The 26,343-nt window shown below is 47.8% G+C and overlaps 1 protein-coding gene and 1 pseudogene across 1 annotated transcript in view; both read left to right on the forward strand.

Moving 5' to 3' along the window:
* Positions 1-1,449: 1,449 nt before the first annotated feature.
* LOC112624073 lies at positions 1,450-2,703 on the forward strand (annotated as a pseudogene).
* Positions 2,704-11,675: 8,972 nt separating this feature from the next.
* Positions 11,676-26,343, forward strand: part of PADI4 (peptidyl arginine deiminase 4) — a 55,640-nt gene continuing 40,972 nt past the window's right edge. The window contains exon 1 of the mRNA XM_025394024.1: positions 11,676-11,790. Within this exon, the coding sequence (XP_025249809.1) occupies positions 11,699-11,790 (92 nt within the window). The 5' untranslated portion in view covers positions 11,676-11,698. The remainder of the gene's footprint in view (positions 11,791-26,343) is intronic.

Genomic DNA, 26,343 nt, shown 5'->3' on the forward strand with positions numbered 1-26,343 from the left:
AGTGAGCCAAGATCATGCCATTGCAATCCAACTCAGGCAACAAGAGTGAAACTCTGTCTCAAAAAAAAAAAAAAAAAAAAAAAATTAGCTGGGCATGGTGGCAAGTGCCTGTAATCCCAGCTACTCAGGAGGCTGAGGCAGGAGAATCACTTGAACCCAGGAGGCAGAGGTTGCAGTGAGCCGAGATCACACCACTGCACTCCAGCCTGGGCAACAAGAGTCCTTCTCAAAAATAAATAAAAAAGAAAGAAATTAAAAATACAATACTGTTTATAATCACTCCAAAAAAATTGTTAGGTTTAAATCTAACAAAACATGTAAGAGATTTACATGTTGAAAGCTACAAAAGACTGATGAAAGAAATCTAAAAAGCATCTAAATAGAGACACATACCATGTTCATGAATTGAAAGACTCAACATAGTAAAGACGTCAATCTTCCTCAAATTGATATATAGATTTAATGCAATTGCTATCAAAATCTTAGCAAGATGTTTTTGAAGATATAGGCAGGTTTATTCTAGCATTATATGGAAAGCCAAAGGAACTATAATAGCTAAGACAATTTTGAAGAAGAATAAAGTAGAAGCAATTTGTCTATATATATAGTTTGGATATTTATCCCTGCCCAAATCTCCTGTTGAGCTGTAATCCCCAATGCTGGATGTGGGGCCTGGTGAGAGGTGTTTGGATCATGGGAGCAGATCCCTCATGGTGTTGGGAGAAAAGCTGTGTGTTGGGAGAGAAGCTGAGGCAGGGCTTGCATGTCTGCTAGACTTGCTGGCTCCTTGCTTCTAGCACTCCCATTATCTCAAGAAGCCATATGTTTCTCATTCACTTGATACACTGTTTCCTTTCAACCCCCACATCCTCACCACCTCTTTGAGCACCAATAAATAGCATGGGCTCCCAGAGCTGGGGCCTTCGAAGCCTCCACACTTGCGATGGCCCCCTGGTCCCACTTTCTCTGTCAAACTGTCTTTTTCTCATTACTCTGACTCTGGGGGACTTCATCGCCCCCACAACCTGGTGTTGGGTCTGATCACCCCAAACGTTCCTGGCACCCAACATGGGACGACAAAGACCCCGGTGAAAGAACCTCAGAGCGTGTGAAAGCAGAGGATACATTGTCAAAGGACACCTGAGGACGTCTAAAAGAACCTCTGCGGGAAAGCTGAGTGCTTGGAAGAACCAGGGTAACAATGAGACAAAGTGAAAGCAGACATTCTGCTTATTTAAGTTTTTTAAAGCATTTGTTATGAAGTGGCGGCGTAAAAGTACTCAAGAGTTTGCTATCACTTTTTTAGTATGGTAAAGCAGTTTTGCCCATTGTTCCCGAAACAGGGTACTATAGAGTTACATGAATGGGTGAGAATTGGAAGAGATTTTAAAAGGGCATATAAAGATGGAGCAGTCACAGGTGCCGCGGGGGGGTGCTGCTGGGGTGACGATGGTTGGGGGAGAGGGGGCCCAAGGCCACCCTCCCGGGCGCGGGGAGGGCAGAGGGGACCAGGAGCCCGTCCCTTCGCTGCGGGACCTTCTGCCGCGGCCATCCCATGGCCCCGCGGCAGCCCCCAGGCTGGCCCAAGGCCTCAGGCCTCTCTCAGCCGCTGCTGCTGACACGTCGGAGCGGCCCCGCGAGCTCGGGAGGCGCAAGGAGGCAGCCTCCAGCTCCAGTGCCGGGCTGCAGGAGCAGGCGGAGCAGGCGGAGCAGCCAAGGGCCCAAAGCCGCCGCGCCGCGGGAGAGACCGGCGCAGCTGAGCGCCCACGAGTACTCCCAGCAAATGCACAAGTGGCTGTGGCAGTCCTGCTGCGGCTAACTCACTTGGCGCAGCAGCCTGGCTGCCTTCCCCGCCTATTGCAGCCTCCAACGGCCCTCGCAGAGTTTCCCTTCGGGCGGCGCTGCAGTCCCTCGGGCCTCGGGGTCTGACCCCGGGACGGCTGCTGGCATCAGCACCGCTGCTCCAGTTGCCGGCCTGAGACCCCAGGCTCCTCAGGTGCAGGCGTAGGTCTGAGCCACTCCAGTGACGAAGGTAGGATGTGCAGCCCCCTTGCGAAGCCCAAGTGAGACCGGGCACCAGGCAGGCAGGGAATATGTTATTCCATCCTTGACTCACAGATTTATGGCAGAGATGGTGGATTTCTTTATTCTCTTTTTGTAAAAGCAACCATTGTCTTAAGCATTATGCGCCTCAGTGGGATAAAGGATATCTCTTAAGTTTGCTATGCATTATATAATGGAAAAAACAGATGAAGACATCAATGGAAAACTTGCAGAAAATTATGGTTGTGTCTCTTATATACAGATTATTAGCTTGTTTTTATGAGATAATTTGCATTTGGGGAGCAGTTGGAGCTACCCCAGGGAAGTTCCTGGTGGGGCTTCAAGTTGTGACATGTGATAGATACATCAGTGCTTATTGCACTAAGTCGGGTTTCAGTGATTCCTTTCTCAAATGTCAGCATTACAACGTCCACTATACGAGCTATGATCAAAAATGTTTTGATTGCTTTTTTCTCTGCTTTCATCACACTGCTGTTTTTTTTTCAACATAATCGAACAGCCTATGACATTGTAGCAGGAACCATTGTGGTAAAAAGAAATGGGGTCAGATGTTGCCCCCACAAAGGCCTGATTTCCACACGCTATAATGACAAGATTAAATTATGTATCAAGGCCATCAGTATCCCTGGGTTACACTAATTGATGATTTAGAAATTAAAGCAGTCACTCCAGTGTGATGCAGGTCACTACTCTGAAAGTACTGATTTTACTTGAATGCCAAAGAACTTTTCCAGAAGAAAAACCTATTAAATTCAAGAATTCAAATTTTTAGATCAAAAAGGCAAGTGATTTTATAAACAATGGACAATATATACTTAAGATCTATGGCACTTTCTTAAGGTCTAAGAATTTGCTGAAAGCATTTTCAGCTTTGAAATCTGCAAATGAAACTTTAAAATTTATTTTGGTTTATCCCAAAATAATGGAAAATGTCCAGTTGTGTTTTGTAAGCATCTATGTAACTCATCTTTTAGTTCACACTTCCTGGGGAGCCACCAAAGAAGGTCCCCATGGGAGTTAGGGGACCCTTGCCCTCAGGAACAGTCGGTCTATTACTTGGAAGGTCTAGTCTAAATTTAAAAGATGTTACTGTACAAACGGGAATAATTGACTCTGGTTATACTGGAAAGATTCAATTAGTTATTAATTCCTTGACTCTGTGTTCTGCCTCCCCAGGAGAAAGAATTGCTCAGTTGTTGCCGTTACCTTACATAAAACTAGGAAGCCAGCACAGTGAAAAGAACAGGAGCCTTTGGTAATACTAATCCAGCAGGAAAAGCTGTGCATTGGGTTAATCAAGTGTCTGACAAAAGACCTATTTGCACAGTTACTATTCAGGGAAAAGATTTTGAAGGACTAGTAGATACTGCAGCTGATGTCTCTATTATTGCTATAAATCAATGGCCCCAGCACTGGCCTAAGCAAAAGGCATCCATTGGTATTGTTGGAGTAGGCGCTGCCTCAGAGTTTTTCAGAGTTCCTTGATTTTACCATGTCAAGGACCGGAGGGTCAGGAAGGGACATTTCAGCCTATCATTACATCTATTCCTGTCAATTTATGGGGTAGAGACTTAACTGCAACAATGGGATGCTGAAATATCTATTCCTATGGATCAATATAGTAGTAATAGTAGACAAACGATGAGAAATATGGGACATTGCTCAGGAAAAGGACTAGGAAAAGATAAAAATGGCCAATCAGAACCTTTAGAATTACAACAGCAAACAGATTGGACCGGACTGGGGTGTCATTTTTAGGAGTGGTCATTGTTGAGCGTCCGGCTCCTGTTCCTCTTGTTTGGCTAACTGCCAAACTGGTTTGGGTGGAGCAATGGCCACTGACAAAGGAAAATAAAAAGGCTGGACAAGATACACGGTGGAGGGATGCACATACAAAAGGCTGGAACACAGGAAAGACAATATTATGGGGAAGAGGATTTGCTTGTGTCTCTCCAGGAGACAATGAGGTGCCTGTGTGGGTGTCCACCAAACATCTGAAGATCTATCATGAGCCACAGTATCTAGTGGACCCACCTGTACAGTGCAAATTGAAGGTTTAAGGATTGCTTTTAAGCCTCAATTTGCTTTCTCTGTGCCTTCTGTTAGAAGGGGGCTGCTGCTTCTTATCAATGGTAAGTTTTACCCCGAGGTAATTAACCAAAGAGGCCGAAGCTGAGTTACAAATGCTTCAGCAATGGCATGTCTCCTGGCTACAGCCACAAACGTTTTTGGTTCGTTTCAGTAGATTTACCAATATGGGGGTGAGGGTATGCTTGTGTTTTTGCAGGAGATAAACCATGTAGGTGCCCTCAAGATGTGTACGACCATGGAACAGGAGACTGGAAGGGCCCATGGATCCTAACCATAGACCAGGTTCCCTCAGTACTTGCCATGTTGAGAAACTGCTGGAGCGCCAAGGTTTTACCTATAGATGCTTAATGGACCAATGCTTTCTGACTGAACTCCTTTCTACCCTGAATACAAGGGACACTAATAGGTAGGCTGGAGTATCATCACCCCTATTCAGCATGAAGAAATTACAGAAGATGGACCTTCAACCTTCTGCAACCCCTAGGATTGAGGGTCCTCTTGTAAAAGGGAAAGGGGAGATACGTGGGAAGCATTCAAACCAGAGCGACTCCATTTTGAATAAGGGCTAAGAAAAATGAAGCTGGATCACCAACCAGCAATTAAGGGCTGTACAGCCTGCAATTGCCTTAATTAATTTAAAAAAGAGAGACCACCTTATGCTAATAATAATGATAGCTGTGGTGGTTTTTACAAAACAGAAGGAGGGCATGTTGGGAGAAAAGCTGAGTGTTGGGAGAGAAGCTGAGGCAGGTCTTGCTTGTCTGCTAGACTTGCTGGCTCCTTGCTTCTAGCACTCCCATTATCTCAAGCAGCCATATGTTTCTCATTGACTTGATACACTGTTTCCTTTCAACCCCCACATCCTCACCACCTGTTTGGACACCAATAAATGTGGGTTCCCAGAGCCGGTGGGGGGGGGTGCCTACACAGCCTCCACACTCGGAACACCCCCCTGGGCCCACTTTCTCTCTCAAAACTGTCTTTTTCAGGCAGGCACAGTGGCTCACACCTGTAATCCCAGCACTTTGGGAGGCCAAGACGGGTGGATCACGAGGTCAGGAGATCAAGACTACCCTGGCTAACACAGTGAAACCTCATGTCTACCAAAAATAAAAAAAAAATTAGCCGGGCGTGGTAGCGGGCACCTGTAGTCCCAGCCACACGGGAGGCTAAGGCAGGAGAATGGCGTGAACCCGGGAGGCGGAGCTTGCAGTGAGTGGAGATCGTGCCACTACACTCCAGCCTGGGCGACAGAGCAAGACACTCTCAACAAACAAACAAAAAACTCTCTTTCTCATTCCTTTGACTCTGCCAGACTTTGTCGCCCCCACAACCTGGTGTTGGGTCTGATCATTCCAACACATGGCTTGGTGCTGTCTTTGTGATAGTGAGTTCTCATGAGATCTGGTAATTTAAAAGTGTGTGGCACCTCCCCAGGCTCACTCGCTCTCTTGCTCCTGCTTTCATCATGTGAGGTATGTCTGCTCTCAGATTGACCTTCCACCATGACTGAAAGCTCCCTGAGGCTTCACTGGAAGCCAAGCGGATGCCAGCACCGTGTTTCCTGTAAAGCCTGCAGAACCATGAGCCAATGAAACTTCTTTCCTTTATAAATTCCCCAGTCTCAGGTATTTCTTTTCAGCAAGGCAGGAAGAGTCTAATATACTACCCAATTTTAAGATTTATCATACACCTACAGTAATCAAGATAGTGTCATTGTTGGAGGAACAGGCACAGACCAATGGAACTGAATATAGAACCTGGAAATAGCCCCCAACATGTACAATTTTTGACAAAGATGCAAAAGCAATTCAATTACAATGTGTTGAAAAAGTCCTTTCAACAGATGATGCTGTAGCAAGGAATGTATCTTAAAATAAATAGTGTCATAAATTCAGTAAAATACAGTATTTCTTGTTTACTTACTCTGTGCCAGGCCCTGTCCTAAGCACTAGGGAGATAGTAAAGCAAAGTCCATGCTCTCATGTCACTCACATTCTCATGGTCATGGTCCTCAGGAGAAATCCTGGGTGCCAGAGAAGACACGTAAGCACCTGGTGTCAAGGGTTGGGTAGGAGCCAGTTCCAGAAAGGGAATACAGAGACATTTGCCTTCATCTGACTGGTCCCCTTCCTTTTCTCAAAGGTGGCAGAGTGGAAGGTTGCAGGCTTTCGATGCAGATTTGGGCTCCATCTCCTGTCGATGCCCCTAATGTGCTGCTCATCTGTCAATGACTGACTTTCGTTGGGTTAGTGTATTGTTCACATGAATGGGCTCCAGTGCAGGGCCTGGCACATGTTAGAGTCGTGATTTTGCCCTTGTGTGCCCATGAATCTCCAGAACCTAGGAGGATTCTGCAAGGGAGAGAAAGGAGAGATGCTGGGAACAGGGAAGAGCTGTGTGAACAGAGAGGAGAAAAGACTCCCCCTGCAATATACACAGCAGGCAGGGGGCTCTGGGATGAACACTTCACAGGAGCAGGGAATTTTTTTTTTTTTTTTTTTTTTTTGAGATGGAGTCTTGCTCTGTTGGCCAGGCTGGAGTGCAATGGAACGATCTCATCTCACTGCAACCTCTGCCTCCTGGGTTCAAGTGATTCTCCTGCCTCAGCCTCCCAAGTAGCTGGGATTGCAGGTGCCCACCACTATGCCCAGCTAATTTTTGTATTTTTAATAGAGATGGGGTTTCACTATGTTGGTCAGGCTGGTCTCGAACTCCTGACTTCAGGTGATCCACAGGAGGAGGGATTTTCTAGTTTCAGCCAGTCTGGATGATCTAGACTTGCTCCAGTGTTCTGCTGGAAGTCATGAATTCAGAGAAGCCGAGAGACCAGGGTTCTTTGTGTTGGAAGGGACTTCAGAACTCATCAGCCAAATGACCTGGCCTGGGGGCGGCTGTGCAGCCCTCAGAGTGGACAAGGATGCAGGGGCTCAGGAGTCAGGCTGTGCAAAATTAAATGCAAGTATCACCACTTCTGTGTATCTCTGAGTGGTTACCTAACTCCTCTGAGACTCGGTTTCCTCATCTGGACAATGGGGAGAGATGTTAAGGTTGCTGTGAGGATTAAAGATGATGCATGTTAGGGCCTGGCATAGGTCAGGGATACACCAGGGCATAGCATGTTGGATAAAGCCAAATTTGAAACCCTCCTAGAGGCCGTGTGACCTTGAGCCTGGTACTTCACTCTTCTGTAGAGATGAGATTGTACCTGTTGCCACACTTAATAGTGAGAATTAGAAATAATAGAGCCCGAGGACCTGGTGACAGGTAAACACATGGCAGGCGTTAATAGATGGTGGTCTGTTATCACCCTGTGTGCTTCTACGTTTATGTTAAAGCCTAAGTTAGCTTCTAAGCGAGGGCCGGACACTTAGGAGGCATTCGATAAATATTTGTTGAATGAATAGCTCAGTGCTGGGAATGAACTGTACTTATGAATGAATAATGCAAAAGAGCTAGGCCATCTGCTGCAAGAAATACACTGCACTATACCCAGACTCAGAGCCACTGGGAGAGTCCCCTGACCCTAATTCTTTTCCCCAAAATGATGTCATTGCAATCACCTGGAGAAGGCTACCCAGCCAGTCTCTGGGACAGGAGCTCAGGTGGCCACAGCCATCTGGGCCCCAAATGCCTAGGGGGTATTGGACAACTCTCAGAACACCTTTGCTTCCTGTCTGTGAGTTGGGCTGGTGATTCTGCCTTTCAACAGGAAGAGAGGCCTCTTCCTCCCAGGTTTGTGGCCTGGGTTCTGAGCCAGTCACCATGTGTAAGAGAGTTCACTCCCCAACCCCAGAGGTCCCCTTTGGGCTCTGAAAGGGTTAATGCCATCAGCAAAAGAAACAGCCAGGCCGGGTTCTCAGGGATCTTCACAGGATCCTGTCTGGGTCAAGTACTGGGCTGGGTGCTGGGAACACAAACAGCCACGGTGTTAAGCCACCAGTGTTGAGTGACAAGTCTAGGCACTGGCCTTGCTCTCAGGCTAGTTGGGAGACGGGCGTTTAAACACAAGGTGTGGCAAATCTCAGAAAAAGAATGAAGCGTCCTGCTAAAAAACTAAAGAGGAGCAAAGAGAATCTACAACATCCCTGCAAATAACCACAGACATGGGCACAAGGGATCCATGGCTATGTGGTTTATGGCACTGAAAACTTGCAAACAGCCCCCATGTCCATGAGAAGGGGAGCAGCCATGTCAGGATGCAGCCGGAGCTGCAGGCACAGGTGGGGCATGCACCAGCCCCATGTCTGTTGGCCTCTTATTCCACTGCCCTCGGCTCCTGCCCTCAGCCCTGCCTTATCACAGAGCCCATGGCCCTTGTTCTGCTGTGAGTGACCAAGTGTGTTTCTACAAAGAGGCTTTGCTTCCAAAGTGCAGCCGTTTTCCCTGAGTGTGAGAATGTGTGTGTGTGTGTGTGCGTGCGTGTGTGTTACAAACCTAGTTTTGCGTTGCTCCCTGTGTAATTGCAAATAACATGTACTCTCGTTTGCTCCTCCTCTCTCTCATCACTCCCCTGAGTCTCTGGTGGAGGACCCCAGGGCTCATCCCTCGGCCTTCTGTCTTCTCCATCCACACTCATTCCCTAGGGGAGCTGGAGATGTTGACATCTCACAGTTGTATGCTTTCCAGCCTGGTCCTGTCTCTTAAGCTCCAGAATCATGTGTTCAAACGTCCTACAGGGCATCATCACACCAAATCACACTTGGCAAAGCCAGGACCAAACTCCTGATCTCCACTGTGCCCACCCCCACCCCCCCTCAGCCTTCCCTGCCCAGCTGCGAGCAGCCCCATCCCTCCAGGGCCTCAGGCTCCAAATTGCAGCGGCGGCCTCCATTCTTCTCTCTTTCTTAACACCCCTCATCCAGTCCATCTGCACCTCCTGTTGGCTGTATTGCATCACAAAATGTCCAGAACCTGACCCATCCTCCCCTCCTTCACTGCAACCACCCTGGCCTGAGCCCCACCGTCTGTCACCAGCCTGTCTGCAGTGGCCACTTCACAGGTCTCCTGGCCTCTTCGCGGATCCCCTACAGTCTGTTCTGACATCACAGCCAGAGTGATCACGTTCAAGCAAGTCGGTTCGCGGTCCTCCTCCTCTGCTCAAAATGACTCCAGGCTCCCCACGTTACTTGGAGCAGAGGCCAAAGTTCTTAGGATGCCTGAAAGGCCCTTATGATCACACCCCCGCCCCGGGCTGCTCTCCCCCCTCCCTCACTGCATTTCAGCCACACTGGCCTCTTTACTCTTTCTTGAACCCGCCAGGCATGTCCCTGCCTCAGGGCCTTTGCACCGACTGCACTGGTTGTTCTCTTGACCTGGAACATTCTCCCTCCAGTTTTCCACATTGGCACTCAAGTCTTGGCTCAAACGTCACCTTCTCTGGCCACCCTACTTGAAATTGCAATTAGCCCCTTGCCCTATTTTCCTAGTGGCCCTTATCCTGTCATTGTTCCTTTTTCTACCCCACTAACATACGATAGAATTCACTTACTGCATTTATTGCTTACTGGCTGTCTCTCTCCCAACAAAAACAAACAAAAAGGCTCTATGAAGGCAGGATTTTTGTCCATTTTGTTCACAGCATATCCACAGTGCCTGGAACAGTGTCTGGCCATCAGCAGGCACTCAATAAGTATTTGTTGAATTAACGAAACTGCTTTGGGGCTTGTCCTCTGTGGCTCATTCACAGCAAATTTAAACCCCAAACTGCTGAAGAAAATAAGAAAGCAAAGAAGAAACAGAAGAAAACAACCTCAGGAGACCTAAGACTTGGGGTAGAGGCCAGCCCTCTCACTGATGTGCTGCGTGACCGTGGGCAGGTCCCACCCCCTTTCTGTGCCTCAGTCTCCCCTTCTGCAGAACAAGGACTGGATTGGGTGTTCTCTAAGGGCCCTCCCAACTCTAACAACGGGCAGCTCCCTCCTGCCACTTTCCAGTAGAAACTCAAACTAGTTCTAATCATGCGGTCAGCCAGAGAAATCGGGTTTATTAAGACTTACTGTGTGCAGGCAGTCACGTAGATGCGTCAGAACGTCAGACCTGGCCACGTCATCATCTGCTGGTACAGAAGATAAGCTTTGAGCCTAGAGAAGGTGGTCTGAATTCAGATCCCCACTGTAGGGCTCGTGACACTTTGGGGGTCTCACTCAATCTCTCTAAGTCTTTGTGGCCCATCTACACATGGGCATCCTGATAGGACCCACTCCACGGGGATGTTGACATGGGGCAGGATTTGAACTAAAGCCTGCTTGATTCCACAGCCTGGCTCTGAATTAATAAGGCAAATTCTTTGCTTCGAAGCCAAAGCAAGCAAACAGAAATGAACACAAAATATCCAACCTGCCAAACGCTCTATGTTCACGCCAGACCCCCATGCATGCACCCTCTGAGTGCTCCTTGTTGGGACCCGTCTGCCACCCGCCAATTGCCTTATTAAAGGTAGCACCTGGTACCAACGGCCCAGGTGCAGCCACATCTCTGTGGCCGCATGGGCGTCCCCCTGGCAGGCGTGGCCCACACCTGCACTGTCTGATCTGACAGCCAGAGGCCCTGGCAAGAGGCAGGTATCCTGGAGCATGCAGAGAACATCAGCTTCCATGCCAGGAAGCTCATCTCCTCCCAGCTCTACTGCATGCTGGCTCTGGCACTTTGGGCAAGAGCTAGTCACTTTTACTCTCTGAGCCTCAATTTTCCTTCTGTAAAATGGATTGTAATAATAAGCCCATCTATATCTTGTAGCGAGATGTAGCTGTGATACAGTCTGGAAAGCACGTGTCATACAGACAGGCAGCTAATGAATGTCACACTCTGGAACTGGACACCTTTGGTTCCAATTCTGGCCCTACCACTCTCGAGCCGTGGAAGTGCTCTGAACCTCCATTTTCTCGTCTGTAAAATGGGTACAATGATGGCACCAACCTCAGAGGGCTACTATGAGGGTGAAATAAGGGGATAATGGTACTACCTAGTTCACAAGTTTGTCTTAATGAGCTATTCCATGTGGTGCAGGAAAACATGCCTGGCGTAGAGAAAATACCAAGAATGTGAGCTGTCATGTGGGTGGCCCAGGTGGAGAGACTTGTCCCAAGCCTAGTTGGTCTTTGAACGTGTAGCCTGGCCTATGATCGCTTACCTAAAATCTCCCTGCTTTTCCCACCTTCTCCTTTCTGATACCCCTGTTTGACATAGGTGAGATTGGATAGATCAAGGTGTTCAGGGCCTCCAGGCAGGGATGGGGCTACGGGCACGTAGGACTGAGACCCAACCCCTCAGCCCCACTCTCCATCCCACGCTTTCTGAGCCATCCATCCTTCTCAGGAAACTGACAGAGCCACCCTGCCACTGGTACCACCATTGACACCCACCTAGAGGTCCAAGGGGCAGCCCCAGAGGAGATTTTGAGAGCCCACACCCCTGACCTGAGTGGGGAGGGGTTGAGCCTCTGGGCCACAGACCGCAGGTGCTGACTCATGGCCTCCGCTGGGCGGTATAAAGGAACCAGCCCAGGGGCTTCCTACAGCCAGAGGGACCAGCTAACCAGACAATGGCCCAGGGGACATTGATCCGTGTGACCCCAGAGCAGCCCACCCATGCCGTGTGTGTGCTGGGCACCTTGACTCAGCTTGACGTCTGCAGGTGAGCGGGGGACCTTCTGGGGTTTTGGGGGCAGGTCAGGAGATGCTGGATGAGCCAGTTCTACTGACGCAGAGCATGTGTTTGGCCCAGGCTCCAGGCTCCAGGCTCCAGGCTCCAGCCTCTGCAGCCACTGCCAGGGGAGCAGCTGGAGAGAGAAGATCCCAGCAGCCGTGGGAAGTGCCAGTCTCATGGCTGTGGGTTTTTTGCCATGTACAAGTGCAAATTCCCCAGGACCACACCACAGATAAATTATTGTGGGGCAAACTAGGCCAGCCATCTTCCTGTCTTCATCGAGGCAACAGAAACTTACAGAGGGTCTGTGATTTGCTCAAGGTCACACAGCAAGTGTGCCCTGGAAGTAAGTTTAGCCCCTGGGCCTCCTGGTTCACAGCACAGTTTGTTACCCCACATCTCTTAGCTAAGCTTCTCTGTGGGTGTGTAATATGTGGGTGGGGATGGTGAAACGGAGCTCTCTGGCGTGGCAGAGACTGAGGTAGGAAGCCTGGACCTGCTGCTGGCTAGCTGAGAGGCCTTGAGCAACTGAGCCTCAGTTTCCTCATCTGTGAAATGGGAATAATACTCACATCATGGGCTGGTTATAGGAATTCAATGTGAAAAAATGTGCAAATGTTGGTTGAGTACTTAGCACAGTGGTGGGCCCATCCCTGGTAGTTTTTATTCACTCATTTAACAAACGCTGTTTGCCATATGCCCTGTGGCAGGGTCTGGGTTAAACAGGAGAGTTGAGGAACGCTCTCAGGGAGTGTGCAGGGTCATTGTTGTTATTGTAGAACAGGAATTAAAAGAAATTTTAAAATGTGTAAGCAGAAACTCAGCTCTGTGTTCAAACAAACAAACAACAACAACAAAAAAACAATTTTCCCTGAAAAAAAAAAAAAGATCTGGGTCCCCTTAAAAATAAACTCCCTGTTTTTTTTTTTTTTTTTTTTTTTTTTTTTTGTGGCCAGTGAGCCTTGTTGCTCCTCCTTTCCCAGGCATGGTGAAGACCCTGTTTCTGTAGCTGTGCAGCTGCAAGGCCACTAGACAGATACACTCAAGCCATAAAACATGTTTTTCTTTAAAAAGTAAAAAATAATATAATGCATGTCTCAATTAAATAACTGTCTTTATTTCTTTCCCCCTGCACAGATCTCTCCCCACCCTGTGAAATGCTTAAAATATAACTTAACTCTTTGTTCAGGGCTCGGTCTTTTTAAATGTGAATCCGACTGAGCCAGTGCACCTAAATAATAAATCCTCCTCAACCCCTCGATCTCTCTGATTCCTGAATTATCCTGCAACAACTGCTGTTGTCAGGAATAGGAGTGGTTGCCCCTGGCTTCCCCATCCCAGGCTGGGCATCGGTGGCCCTAGAATGGTGCCCATAGGAGTGTCAGGGACATTTCTTTTTTTTTTTTTTTTTTTTTTTTTTTTTGAGACGGAGTCTGGCTCTGTCGCCCAGGCTGGAGTGCAGTGGCCGGATCTCAGCTCACTGCAAGCTCCGCCTCCCAGGTTCCCGCCATTCTCCTGCCTCAGCCTCCCGAGTAGCTGGGACTACAGGCGCCCGCCACGTCGCCCGGCTAGTTTTTTGTATTTTTTTTAGTAGAGACGGGGTTTCACCGTGTTAGCCAGGATGGTCTCGATCTCCTGACCTCGTGATCCGCCCGTCTCGGCCTCCCAAAGTGCTGGGATTATAGGCTTGAGCCACCGCGCCTGGCCAGGGACATTTCTTTGAAAGTGTCACTTGCTGCCTGAGCCCCAGCTGCCAGATAACAGCAGTAAATGTCGGATGGTCTCCCAGGGCCACATGGGGGAGGCAGGAGACCAAGAAGTTGGGGAGAAAAGGAAAAAGAAAATCACCTGACATCGTTTGAGTCACCCGCAACTCCTCTGAGGATGAGTGTGGAGGAAATGACAGGGCCTCTCCCAGCACGTGCAGGCTAACCCTCTACCCATGTCCAGGAGTAGTGATCAAGATCACAGGTGCTTCCTCTGGCCCTGGAGAGGTGGGTGGACAGCTGGTCAGGGTTGGGCAGAGAGGAAGGCACTGCTCGTTTCTCCCAGAAATGATGGGGACTCTGGAGGTCCCAGGTGCCTCGAAATCCTTCTTTTCTCCTCCTTCAGCCACACACTGAGCCCTGTCACTCTATCCCCTGAACATCTCACATAACAATGGCTAATATTTACATCACACTTCCTACATTCAACTCATTCAACGGCCTTGGGAGGCAGTTAATGTTGTTATTCCCATTTTATAGAAGAGGAAACGGAGGCTCCAAGAAGTTAAGTAACCCACCTCAAGCCACACAGCTAGTAAGTAGGGGAGACAGGACTCAACCCAGGCAGCATGACTCTAGGACCCTCCTCTCTCCCCATGGGTCCCCAGTCCAGCTCTTCCTGTCGCTTCTTATCGGTTCCTAACATAGCCCCAGACAGTGCCTCCCTCCCATCTCCTGAGCAGCCATCAGCCTCTTCCTGAACCACATAGGTGGGAGGGCCACTCCCCACTCACCTCCACCCACATATGCCCTACCTCCATACCTTTGCTCAAGCCATTCTTTCTGTCCCCAAAGTCAGGAACCCGGGAGGCAGAGGTTGCAGTGAGTCAAGATTGGGCTACTGCACTCCAGCCTGGGTGACACAGTGAGACTCTGTCTCAAAAACAAGAGGCAAAAATACCTACCTGAGGGTCACATAAATTAAAGGTGGCAAGCCGGGTGCGGTGGCGCATGCCTGTAATCACAGCACTTTGAGAGGCCAAGATGGGCAGATCACTTGAGGCCAGAATTTCGAGAACAGCCTGGCCAACATGGGGAAACCCCGTTTCTACTAAAAATACAAAAAAATTAGGAACCATGCCATGATGCACAGGACAGAATAAATAAAGCATTATGATGGCCAGGCACAGTGGCTCACGCCTGTAATCCCAGCACTTTCGGAGGCAGAGGCGGGCAGATCACAAGGTCAGGAGATCAAGACCATCCTGGCCAACATGGTGAAACCCTGTCTCGACTAAAAATACAAAAATTAGCCGGGCATGGTGGTGCGCAGCTGTAGTCCCAGCTACTTGGGAGGCTGAGACAGGAGAATCGCTTGAACCCAGGAGGCAGAGGCTGCAGTGAGCCGAGATCATGCCACTGAACTCCAGCCTGGGGCGACAGGGACTCTGTCTCAAAACAAAACAAAACAAAAAAAATTAGATGGGAGTAGTGGCACATGCCTGTAATCCCAGCTACTCAGGAGACTGAGGCACAAGAGTCGCTTGAACCTGGGAGGTGGAGGTTGCAGTGAGGGAAGATTGCACCACTGCACTCCAGCAAGGGCAACAGAGTGAGACTCTGTCTCAAAAAGAAAAAAAAAAAAGTTAAAGGTGGCAAAGCCAGGACTGTCTGACCCTAAACCCCCCCTGCTTCCCAGCACACCCTACCTCCAAATGCTGTAGAGTGGACCCCCCTGGGCACTGCTCCCTGTGGGCAGAGCTCATTCAGCTTCCAAAGGATTTGGTAAAGGCCTAGAAGGAGTGGGGGTCCAGGAGGTGCCAACTGCAAAGGGCAGTGGGCATTCAGAAGCTGCCATCCATGGTCTCTCTTCTTCCTCCCAGGGTCTCCTTCTGAATAGGAGACCACTTGATATGACAGTGGGGAGCCTGGACAAGTCTGTTTGTAGCTCTGAGCCTTGGTTTACCCATCTGTAAAATGGGAAAATTAACACTCCTTGCTGGGTTATGGCAAAGATTAAATTATATAATGCACACCAAGTGTCTGGCAGAGGGGTCCCTTTTCCAATGCAAATAAAAGAAAATGACTAAGGTAAATGTCAATCCTTTTCAGAGGTTTATTTCCAAGGTTGGAAAAGAATACAGAAACAGAAAATATCTGTGGTCTGTGCTTTTTCCTAAATGGGTCTGGGGACTTCAATATTTAAAGGGAAAAGAGTGGGTATTGGGCCAGGTGTGGTGGCTCACGCCTGTAATCCCAGTACTTTGGGAGGCCGAGGAGGGCGGATCACCTAAGGTCAAGAGTTTGAGACCAACCTGGACAACATGGTGAAACCCCATCTCTACTAAAAATACAAAAAATAGCCGGGCATGGTGGCAGGCGCCTGTAATCCCAGCTACTTGGGAGGCTGAGGCAAGAGAATCACTTGAACCTGGGAGGTGGAGGTTACAGTGAGCTGAGTCATGCCACAAAAAAAAAAAAAAAAAAACAAAGAGTGGGGGAAAAAAGAAGAAAGAGAAAAAAGATGGGTAGATAAGAGGCAAGTGGTTGCATTCTTTTGAGTCTTTCATCACTTTCACTGAATACATTCTCCGTGTGAGGCAGGGGAATAGTCACTTAAGCCTTGAGCTCAGTGAATCTGTATTGTCACATAAGATAAACATAGAGCAAAGGAAGAAATCAGGTATGCACTTGTTGCAGGTGAGCAGAGGTATGACTTTGATTTCTGTCCTTTGTTCCATGCCTGTGAAGATAAGCTATTCACCGACATTGTCAAGGTGAAATTCAACAGAACTGGTTCAGGGGAAAGATCTCAGGGCTCACAAGGAATTTCCCTGTGGGCAAAATGTGAGGGAGGTATGTAGCCTTTTTTTTTTTTTTTTTTTTAATCTAGCTATCTCATTTAGAAACAAAATGGGACCCAGCGCAGTGGCTCATGCCTATAATCCCGACACTTTGGGAGGCTGAGGTGAATGGATCACAAGGTCAGCAGATCGAGACCATCCTGGCCAACATGGTGAAACCCTGTTTCTACTAAAAATACAAAAATTAGCTGGGTGTAGTGGCACGTGCCTGTAGTCCCAGCTACTCGGGAAGGTGAGGCAGGAGAATTGCTTCAACCAGGGAGGTGGAGGTTGCAGTGAGCAGAGATCTCGCCACTGCACTCCAGCCTGGGCGACAGAGCGAGACTCTGTCTCAAAATAAACAAATAAATAAAAATAAAAAGTAAGAAAGAAAATGGGGCCGAGTGTGTTGGCTCATGCATGTAATCCCAGCACTTTGGAAAGCCCAAGCAGGCAGATCACTTGAGGTCAGGAGTTCGAGACCAGCCTGGGCAACATGGTGAAACCCCATCTCTACTAAAAATATAGCCAGGCGTGCTGGTGTGTGCCTGTAATCCCAGCTACGCGGGAGGCTGAGGCACAGGAATTGCTTGAACCCTGGAGGCGAAGGCTGCAGTGAGCCGAGATCATGCCACTGCACTCCATCCAGCCTGGTGACAGTGCGAGACCCTGTCTCAAAAAAAAAAAAAAAAGGAAAAGGAAAAGAAAGAAAAATAAAATGGGAGGCAGGTTTGCATGACCCAGTTCCCAGCTTGACTTTTCCCTTTGGCTTAGTGAGTTTGGGGTCCTGAGATTTATTTTCCTTTGACAGCAGTGAGGACTGCATGAGTCTCCGTGTGTGAGGGTGGCAGACACTGAGTGCCGCCCTCATGGGGGTGGTTGGTCAGGAGATGGCAGATGCTGGAGTTGGAGGAATGATGTCACTGTCTGGGGCTCAAGCCCCCAGTGCTGGCTGTACGGAGGGTATTGGAAGTTACAAGAAGATTCAGCTCTGGTTGGTCTTATGATAACACACATGGGTCACATGCATGCACACGCCTGGTGTGAACCCCCAGATGTTTATGAAAGTTCCTCGTTTAGGAGCTGAGAACATCTGGAACACAGCCAGAGGAAGCACACACATCTTAGAGTCAAATTCCAGTGGCCCAGTTCCCAGCAGGCCCTTACCTCTCTGAGGCTCAGTTTCCCCATCTAGCAGAGAGAGTGGTTATAAAGGTGCCAGACCCACCCATTTGTGCCAGACCCACCTGTTTGTTCCCCTCTTGAGGAAGTCACATGGGACAGAGGGGGCTGAGGCGGACCTAGTCCCTCAGTCCACCTGCTGTGCGCCCCTCGGTCTCCATTGTGTTTTGAGCCCCTTATTCATTTTCTTGGTGGGCCAGACACATGGCATGTCCCTCTCCTGTCCCCATCCTCTGACCACAGCGCCCAGGCAGTTGGAAGGCCTGGCTTATCACTGAGGTTTTCAGAGAATGAAGAAAAACAACAGTACACAGAACCAAGAGAACGAGCCTCCGGGCTTTGGCAGAGAAACAAGAGCCTTGGTTAAGTTTTGGTTTGGCCAGGTAGGTGTATCATAAATGGAGGCACCTGAGCAGAAAGCACCAGTGCCACTGGGGCATCTCCTGGCTGGGAACTGCCCACTGCACTCCAGCCTGGGTGACAGAGCAAGACTCTGTCTCAAAAATAAATAAATAAATAAATAAATAAATAAATAAATAAATAAATAAAATAACACCCCTACCCAGTAACACCCACCCCCTGTCTCCCCGGCCCTGCCCCCAGCTTCTGCCTGTGGCTGCATTTCAGCTAGGCATTCAGCAGAAGCTGTGGGACTGCATGACTGGGGCAGAGCCTCAGTGTGCTCATCTGTAAAATGGGAAGAGGGATGCCGGCCTCACAGTAGCAGGACCTCATAGTGCTGCCGTGAATGTTCAGCTGATGAGACAATGGGTGTAGAACGCCAGGCTCACAGTAGCTCTCAACAAATACCAGTGTATGCATTCTCTCCAGCCTCAGTTTCTTCTTCATTTGTAGAAGGGGAACTCCAATAGTACCTATGTCACAGAGTTGTCATGGAGATGCCTATAGAGACGGGGTTTAGCCATGTTGCCCAGGCTGGTCTCAAACTTCTGGACTCAAGGAATCCACCTGTCTCAGCTTCCCAAAGTGCTAGGGTTACAGGCGTAAGCCACCATGCCTGGCTGTGTGTATGGCTTTTCTGCATAAGAAAGTAGCAATAACAATGCATGCCGCAGACATAATGCTTTTTTTTTTTTTTTTTTTTTTTTTTTGAGACAGAGTCTCGCTCTTGTTGCCTAGGCTGGAGTTCTATGTTGAGATCTTGGCTCACTGCAATCTCCACCTCCCAGGTTCAAGCGATTCTCCTGCCTCAGCCTCCTGAGTAGCTGGGATTACAGACACCCGCCACCACACCTGGCTAATTTTTTTGTAATTTTAGTAGAGAAGAGGTTTCACCATGTTGGCCAGGCTGGTCTCGAACTCCTGACCTCAGGTAATCCACCCTCCTCGGCCTCCCAAAGTGCTGGGATTACAGGCGTGAGCCACCGTGCCTGGCCATCATAATGCTTTATTTATTCTGTCCTGTGCATCATGGCATGGTTCCCTCAGATTCCACTCAGAAATCAGGGTAATTCAACAAACTTGTATTAGCATCTTCTTTGGCAGTGGTTCTCACACTTGAGTGTGTATCAAAAGCATCTGGAGAGTCTGTTAAAACAGATTGCTGCTGGGCACCGTGACTTACGCCTGTAATCCCAGCACTTGAGGCCAGGAGTTCGAGACCAGCCTGGGCAACATACCGAGACTCTCATCTCTATAAAAAATTTTTTTAATTAGCCGGATGTGGTAGTGTGTGCCTGTAGTCCCAGCTACTAAGGAGGCTGAGGCAGGAGGATTACTTGAGCCCAGGAGTTCAAGTCTGCCGTGAGCTATGATTGTGCCTCTGTACTCCAGCAAGAACCCCTCTCCGAAAAACCAAAACAAACAAAAAACACACATTTCTGGGCCCCACTCCTAGAGTTTCCAACTCGGTAGGTCTGAGCAGAGCCCAAGAATCTGCATTTTTAACATTCCCCAGTGAGGCAGATGCTGCTGTTCCGAAGATCACACTTTGGGAAGCATTGGTCTTTAGGAAGTGCTGGATGCTGGGCACAGCAGGGTGGCACCAACGCAGAGAAAGAGGCAGTCATGATGTGGTAGGAATGGCACCAGGCTGGGCTGCAAGAGGACCCAGACCTGCCATTATCAGCCAGCACCCAGACACGTCACTTTGCCTCTCTGAACCTGTTTTCTCATCTGTAAAAGAATAACAATGGCTCACTCATAGGATGATTGTGAAAACAAAGGTTAATGGCCACACAGAGAAAGGTGACTAGCTTGTCATCCGCTGCAGACTAACCTGACTGCTGAGTGTGACTGAATGTCTTGATCAGACTTCCCGTGACTTTGAGCTGTGAATAAACATTTTTATATTTTCACCTTTTGCCGTTCACATGCACACAAGGCGAAAATTGGTATGCTTATTTTTTTTTTCTTTTTATTTATTTATTTATTTATTTATTTATTTTTTGAGACATAGTCTCGCTCTATCAGCCAGGCTGGAGTGCAGTGGCGCGATCTCGGCTCACTGCAAGCTCCGCCTCCAGGGTTCACGCCGTTCTCCTGCCTCAGCCTCCTGAGTGGCTGGGACCACAGGTGCCCGCCACAATGTCTGGCTAATTTTTTTGTATTTTTAGTAGAGACGGGGTTTCACGGTGTTAGCCAGGATGGTCTCGATCTCCTGACCTCATGATCCGCCCACCTCAGACTCCCAAAGTGCTGGGATTACAGGCGTGAGCCACCGCGCCCAGACTTTTTTTTCTTTTCTGTGGAGACAGGGTCTCGCTATTTTGCCCAGGCTGGTCGAAAGCAGTCCTCCCACCTCAGCCTCCCAAAATGCTGGGATTACAGGCGTGAGCCATTGTGCCTGGCCAGCACGCTAACTTTTTAAAAAATCTACTACCACATGCCCCTTGCTTTTTCTTTTTTCTTATGAAGATGCTGATTTTGGTTCAAGTGTTTTTTTGATTGCCTGCCACTTTTCCAGACCTCGGCCATCATATCACACTCAAGAGTGCAGGGTTTTACCCAGGATCAAGAGAGAGACAAACAGAGGCGTGGCGTGGTGGCTCATGTCTGTCATCCCAGCACTTTGGGAGGCCAAGATGGGAGGATCCCTTGAGCCCAGGAGTTCGAGACCAGCCTGGAGATAAGGAGACTCTATCTCTACAAACAATAGTTTTTTAAAAATTAGCCAGGGGTGATAGCATGTACCTGTGGTCCCAGCTACTCAGCTACTCAGGAGGCTGAGGTGGAAAGGTCACTTCAGCCTGGGAGGCTGAATTGCAGTGAGCTGTGATTGCGCCACTGCACTCTAGCCTGGGTGAGAGAATGAGATCCCATCTCTTAAGAAAAGAGAGAGAGACATTCAAAGACAGAGGGTGTATTAGTTTCCTGTTTGTTAAAAGAAACACAAGACAAATTAAATTTAACAGTTTAGTGGAGCAAAGAACAATTAGTGAATCAGGCAGCCCCCTCTACCCAAACCAGAATAGGTTCAGAAAGACTCAGGAGCTGCCACATGGTTGAACAGTATTTATGAACAGAAAAAGGAAACTGACCCACAGAACACAGAAGCGAGGCTCAGAAACAGCTGGATTGACGACAGCTCGGCATCTGCCTCATTTGAACATGGTTTGAACAGTTGGCTGCCTGAGATCGGCCAAAACAGTGGTTGGTATAAAGGTAGGTCACAGGTTGTTTACACCTCCAGTTAGGTTATAGCTTACTATGTACAAAGAAACCTTTCAGCCGAACTTAAAATACACAAAGAGGCAGCTGTGGGGTAAACTTAATATAACATATTGCTGCTGTAACAAATCACCACAAACTTAGTGACTTCAAACAGCACAAATTTATTACTTTCCAGTTTGCAAGATCAGCTGTCCAAAAAATGAATCTTACTTGGCTAAAATCAAGGTGTTGGCAGGGCTGTGTTCCTTCTGGAGGCTCCAGAGGAGAACTCATTCCTTGCAGCTTCTAGAGGGGCCCACATTCCTTGGCTTGTGGCCCCTTCCAGCAACAGCATCACTCTGATCTCTGCTGCCATCACCACAGTTTCCCTGACTCAGACCCTCCTGCCTCCTTCTTATAAAGAACTTTGTATGACCGGAAAGTGGTCCCAATCCAGACCCCAAGACAGGGTTCTTGGATTTTGCCCAAGAAAGAATTCAAGGTGATCTATAAAGTGAAAGCAAGTTTATTAAGAAAGCAAAGGAATAAAAGAATGGCTACTCCATAGGCAGAGCAGTCCCAAAGGCTGCTGGTTGCCCATTTTTATGGTTATTTCTTGATTATATGCTAAATAAGGGGTGGATTATTCATGAGTTTTTGGGGTAAAAGGTGGGCAATTCCCTGAACTGAGGGTTCCTCCCCTTTTTAGACCATATAAGGTAACTTCCAGGCATTGCCATGGCATCAGTAAACTGTCATGATGCTGGTGGGAGTGTCTTTTAGCATGCTAATGTATTATAATTAGTGTATAATGAGCAGTGAGGACAACCAGAGGTCACTCTTGTCATCATCTTGGTTTTGGTGCAGTTTGACCGGCTTCTTTACTGCCAACTGTTTTATCAGCAAGGTCTTTATGACATGTATCTTGTACTGACCTCCTATCTCATCCTGTAACTTAGAATGCCTGACTTACTGGGAATACAGCCCAGCAGATCTCAGCCTTATTTTACGCAGCCCCTATTCAAGATGGAGTTGCTCTGGTTCAAATGCCTCTGACACTTGTGGTTACATTGGGCCCATCTGGCTAATCTAGCATAATCTCCCCATCTCAAGATCATTAACTTAATCACATTTGCAAGTCTCCTTTTCTGTGTAAGGCAACATATTCACAGGTTTGGAGGACTAGTCATCTTTGTGGTCATCTTTGGGAGACCATTGTTCTGCCTACCACAGAGGGTTGATCTCATTTTAAGGAACAAATCCCTTTTGGTTGGAGTGATAAAGGGAGGATTCAATGGCAGAAGACCCACTGAGATGGGCCTTCGGGGCTGGATTGGATTCTCCAAGAAGGGTGTGGGAGGGGAGAGCCCTCCAGATGAGGGACAGGTGATACGCAAAGCCTGGGAGATGGGAAAGTAGGGGGCAGGTGCAGGGAACTGTGGGCCATTCAGTCTGACCATAGCACAGGGAGAGCAGCAGGGGGGACCACTAGGGGCCAGGCCAGGGCCCACCCCCACTCTCTTTACGAAGCAGAGATCCAATATGCCTAACCCTGAGTTTGGGAAAGTGACTTCACCTCTCCGTGCCTCAGCTTCCTCATCTGTAAAATGAACAGTACCCGCCTTACAAGCTAGTGGTGAGAACCAAATTAGTTAATGTGTGGAAAGAATGTGAAGAGTGCCTGGAGCAGAGTAAATTGCCTGTAAGTAATTGCTTTTATTTAAGAATATGAAATTGATCCCAGCACTTTGGAAGGCCGAGGCAGGCGGATCACGAGGTCAGGAGATCAAGACCATCCTGGCTAACACGGTGAAACCCCGTCTCTACTAAAAATACAAAAATTAGCTGGGCATGGTTGCGGACGCTTGTAGTCCCAGCTACTCGGGAGGCTAAGGTAGGAGAATGGCGTGAACCCAGGAGGCGGAGCTTGCAGTGAGCCGAGATCGAGCCACTGCACTCCAGCCTGGGTGACAGAGCAAGACTCCGTCTCAAAAAAAAAGCATGTGAAATTGACTTTGTGAGGGTAGAATGAGAGCCCAAGCCAGGGTGGGCAGGAGATGGAATGAAATCTCCTCTTCTGTGTACTTCAGACCTCTTAGGTTCTTCAAAGGCTATGTCAAATTCCATCTCCTGAAGGATCAACATCAGAATGTTAGTGATTGTCTTGTAAATCAATGAAAATGACCGAGACAAGTCTCCATCATTTTAGGAGGTTTATTTGCCAAAGTTAAGGACACGTGTCTGGGAGGCAGGTCTTTGCCCTTCTCTAACGATGATTTTGAGGCCTTGGATATTTAAAGGAGAAAGGGTGGATATTGGAAGAAGAGGAAGAAATGTTTTTAATGTGTGGGTGGATAAGAGACAAACAGTTGCATCCTTTTGAGTCTTTGATCAGCCTTTCACCGAAAACACAATTTTCTTGTGAGGCAACATAGAGGAATAGTCACTTACGTGTTCATCTAGCTCAGTGAATCTGCATTTTTACACAAGATAACATAAACATAGTGGAGAGGGAGCATTTAGATATGCATTTGTCTCAGGGGAGCAGAGGGATGACTTTGAGTTCTGTCCTTTGTTGAGTACCTGTAAAGATAAGCTATCAGCCAGGGGTGGTGGCTCACACCTGTAATCCCAACACTTTGGGAGGCCAAGGTGGGTGGATCACCTGAGGTCAGGAGTTTGAGACCAGCCTGACCAATATGGAACCCTATCTCTACTAAAAATACAAAAAATTAACCGGGCGTGGTGGCGGGCGCCTGTAGTCCCAGCTCCTTGGGAAGCTGAGACAGGAGAATTGCTTGAACCTGGGAGGTGGACGTTGCAGTGAGCTGAGATCGCGCCACTGCACTCCAGCCTGGGCAACAGAGTGAGACTCCATCTCAAAAAAAAAAAAAGAAAAGAAAAAAAAAGATAAGCTATAAATTTACATTGTTGCTAGGGAGAAATTCAACAGAACTGTTTTAGGGTAAAGATCTTTGGGGCCCACAAGGAATTTCCTTATGGGCCAATTGTGAGGGAAGTATGTAGATTTTTATCTTTATAGTTATTTTATTTATGAACCATGAGAGGCAGGTTTGAGGGACCCAGTTCCCAGGACTTTTCCCTTTGGTTTAGTGAGTTTGTAGTCCCAAGATGTGTTTCCCTTTCACAGTCTCTAAGTGGTAAGATTAATTTTCTTCTAGGCAATTTATGTCTTCTTCCTCCCTCCCTCCCTTCCTTCTTTCTTTCCTTCTTCTTTCTCTTTTTCTCTCCTTCTCCCCTTCTTCCCCTCCCACTCCTTCTTTCTTCTGGTATACTGTATTAGCTATCTATGCTGTATAACAAATTGTCCCAAAACTTAGCTCAAAATGATAACATTTATTATATCATAATTTCTACAGGTCAGCAATCCAGTATGGCTTAGCTGGGTTCTCTGCTCCAAGGTTTCTCATAATCAAGGTATTGGTAGAGCCATAGTCATGCTAAGGCTCGACCAGGGAAGGTGCCACTTCCAAGTCCACTCATATGGCTGTTGGTAGGATTCAGGGCCTTGTAGGGTGTTGGAACCTCAGTTCCTCCATGGCTGTTGGCTGGAAGCCTCCCTCAGTTTCCTGATATGTTGGCCTCTCCATGCCACAAAATGGCAGCTTGCTTCATCAAGGTGAGCAAGCTAAGAAGGCAAGAGACAGGCAGAGAGACAGACAGAGAGAGAGAATTCTATTGTAACCTTATGACAGAAGTGATATTCCAGCACTCTTACCATTTTCCATTGGTTAGAAGGAAGTCAGTAGGTCCAGCCCATACTCAAGGGGAGAGAATTACACAAGGGCATGAACAGCAGAGATGGGAATTATTGGGGACCATCTGAGAAGTCTGTCTACCATATACTTTTCCTGTATTTTCCTAATTCTTTATAATGAATACATATAACTCTTAATATAAAGACAAATATTCAATACAAAGATAAAAATAGAAAATGTAATCCTAGGCCAGGTACTGTGACTCATGCCTGTAATCCCAGCACTTTGGGAGGCCAAGGTGGCAGATCACTTGAGTCTAGGGGTTCAAGACTAGCCTGCATGACCTGGCAAAACCTCATCTGTACAAAAATACAAAAATTAGCTGGGTGTGGTGGTGCACGCCTGTAGTCCTGGCTACTTGGGAGGCTGAGATGAGAGGATAGCTTAAGCCCAGGAGGCAGACGTTGCAGTGAGCTGAGATCACACCACTGCACTCCAGCCTGGGCAACAGAATGAGACCTCACCTCAAAACAAACAAACAAACAACAAAAACCCAAAAACCACACATAATCCTAAGTGTTTCTGTGACCTTATATGGAAGGAGTTCTGCCTCTCTAGGGAGTCTCCACTGTGAATCCACTAAGATTTATTAGCTATTCTTTTGTGGGTATTTAGACCATGTTTCATTGTTCACATTACAGGAAGGGTTACTCTGAACTTTCTTGAGCATGTCTCCTAGTGAACACATGAAAGAGATTCTCCAGAGTGTCTGCCTAGGAATCGAATTGCTGGGTTTGGGGTTGGCTAATAACACCAAGTTGGGTTTTTTTGGGCAAAAATGGTTAACTTCACACTCCAGTAAGCAGTACGTTAGAGTTTCTGTTGAATTGTACCATCTATAGTGTTATTTTTCACCAATTGAGTGGGTATAAAATCCTATTTCTTTATGGTCTTGACCTTTTCATTCTCTTGTTAGTAAGGTGAAGTGCCTCTTTATGTTTTCATGTTGATTTGCCTAAGTTCTTTAAATAGTCTGCATGCTAAGCCTTGTTGGTTTTATGTTGTAAATATATTCTCCTTAGATTGTGCTTGTATTTTTACTTTATATTGTCTTTCTTTTTTTTTTGTTTTTGAGACGGAGTCTCGCTGTGTCTCCCAGGCTGGAGTGCAGTGGCGTGATCTCCTCACTGCAAGCTCCGCCTCCCGGGTTCACGCCATTCTCCCGCCTCAGCCTCCCAAGTAGCTGAGACTACAGGCGCCCGCCACCACGCCCGGCTAGTTTTTTGTATTTTTAGTAGAGACGGGGTTTCACCATGTTAGCCAGGATAGTCTCGATCTCCTGACCTCGTGATCCACCCGCCTCGGCCTCCCAAAGTGCTGGGATTACAGGCTTGAGCCACCGCGCCCGGCCATATTGTCTTTCAATTAACAGAATTTATTTTCTTTTTTAATTTTTTTTTTTTTTTTTTTTTTTTTTTT

Source organism: Theropithecus gelada, chromosome 1, assembly GCF_003255815.1.
Source record: "Theropithecus gelada isolate Dixy chromosome 1, Tgel_1.0, whole genome shotgun sequence".
Lineage (NCBI taxonomy): Eukaryota > Metazoa > Chordata > Mammalia > Primates > Cercopithecidae > Theropithecus > Theropithecus gelada.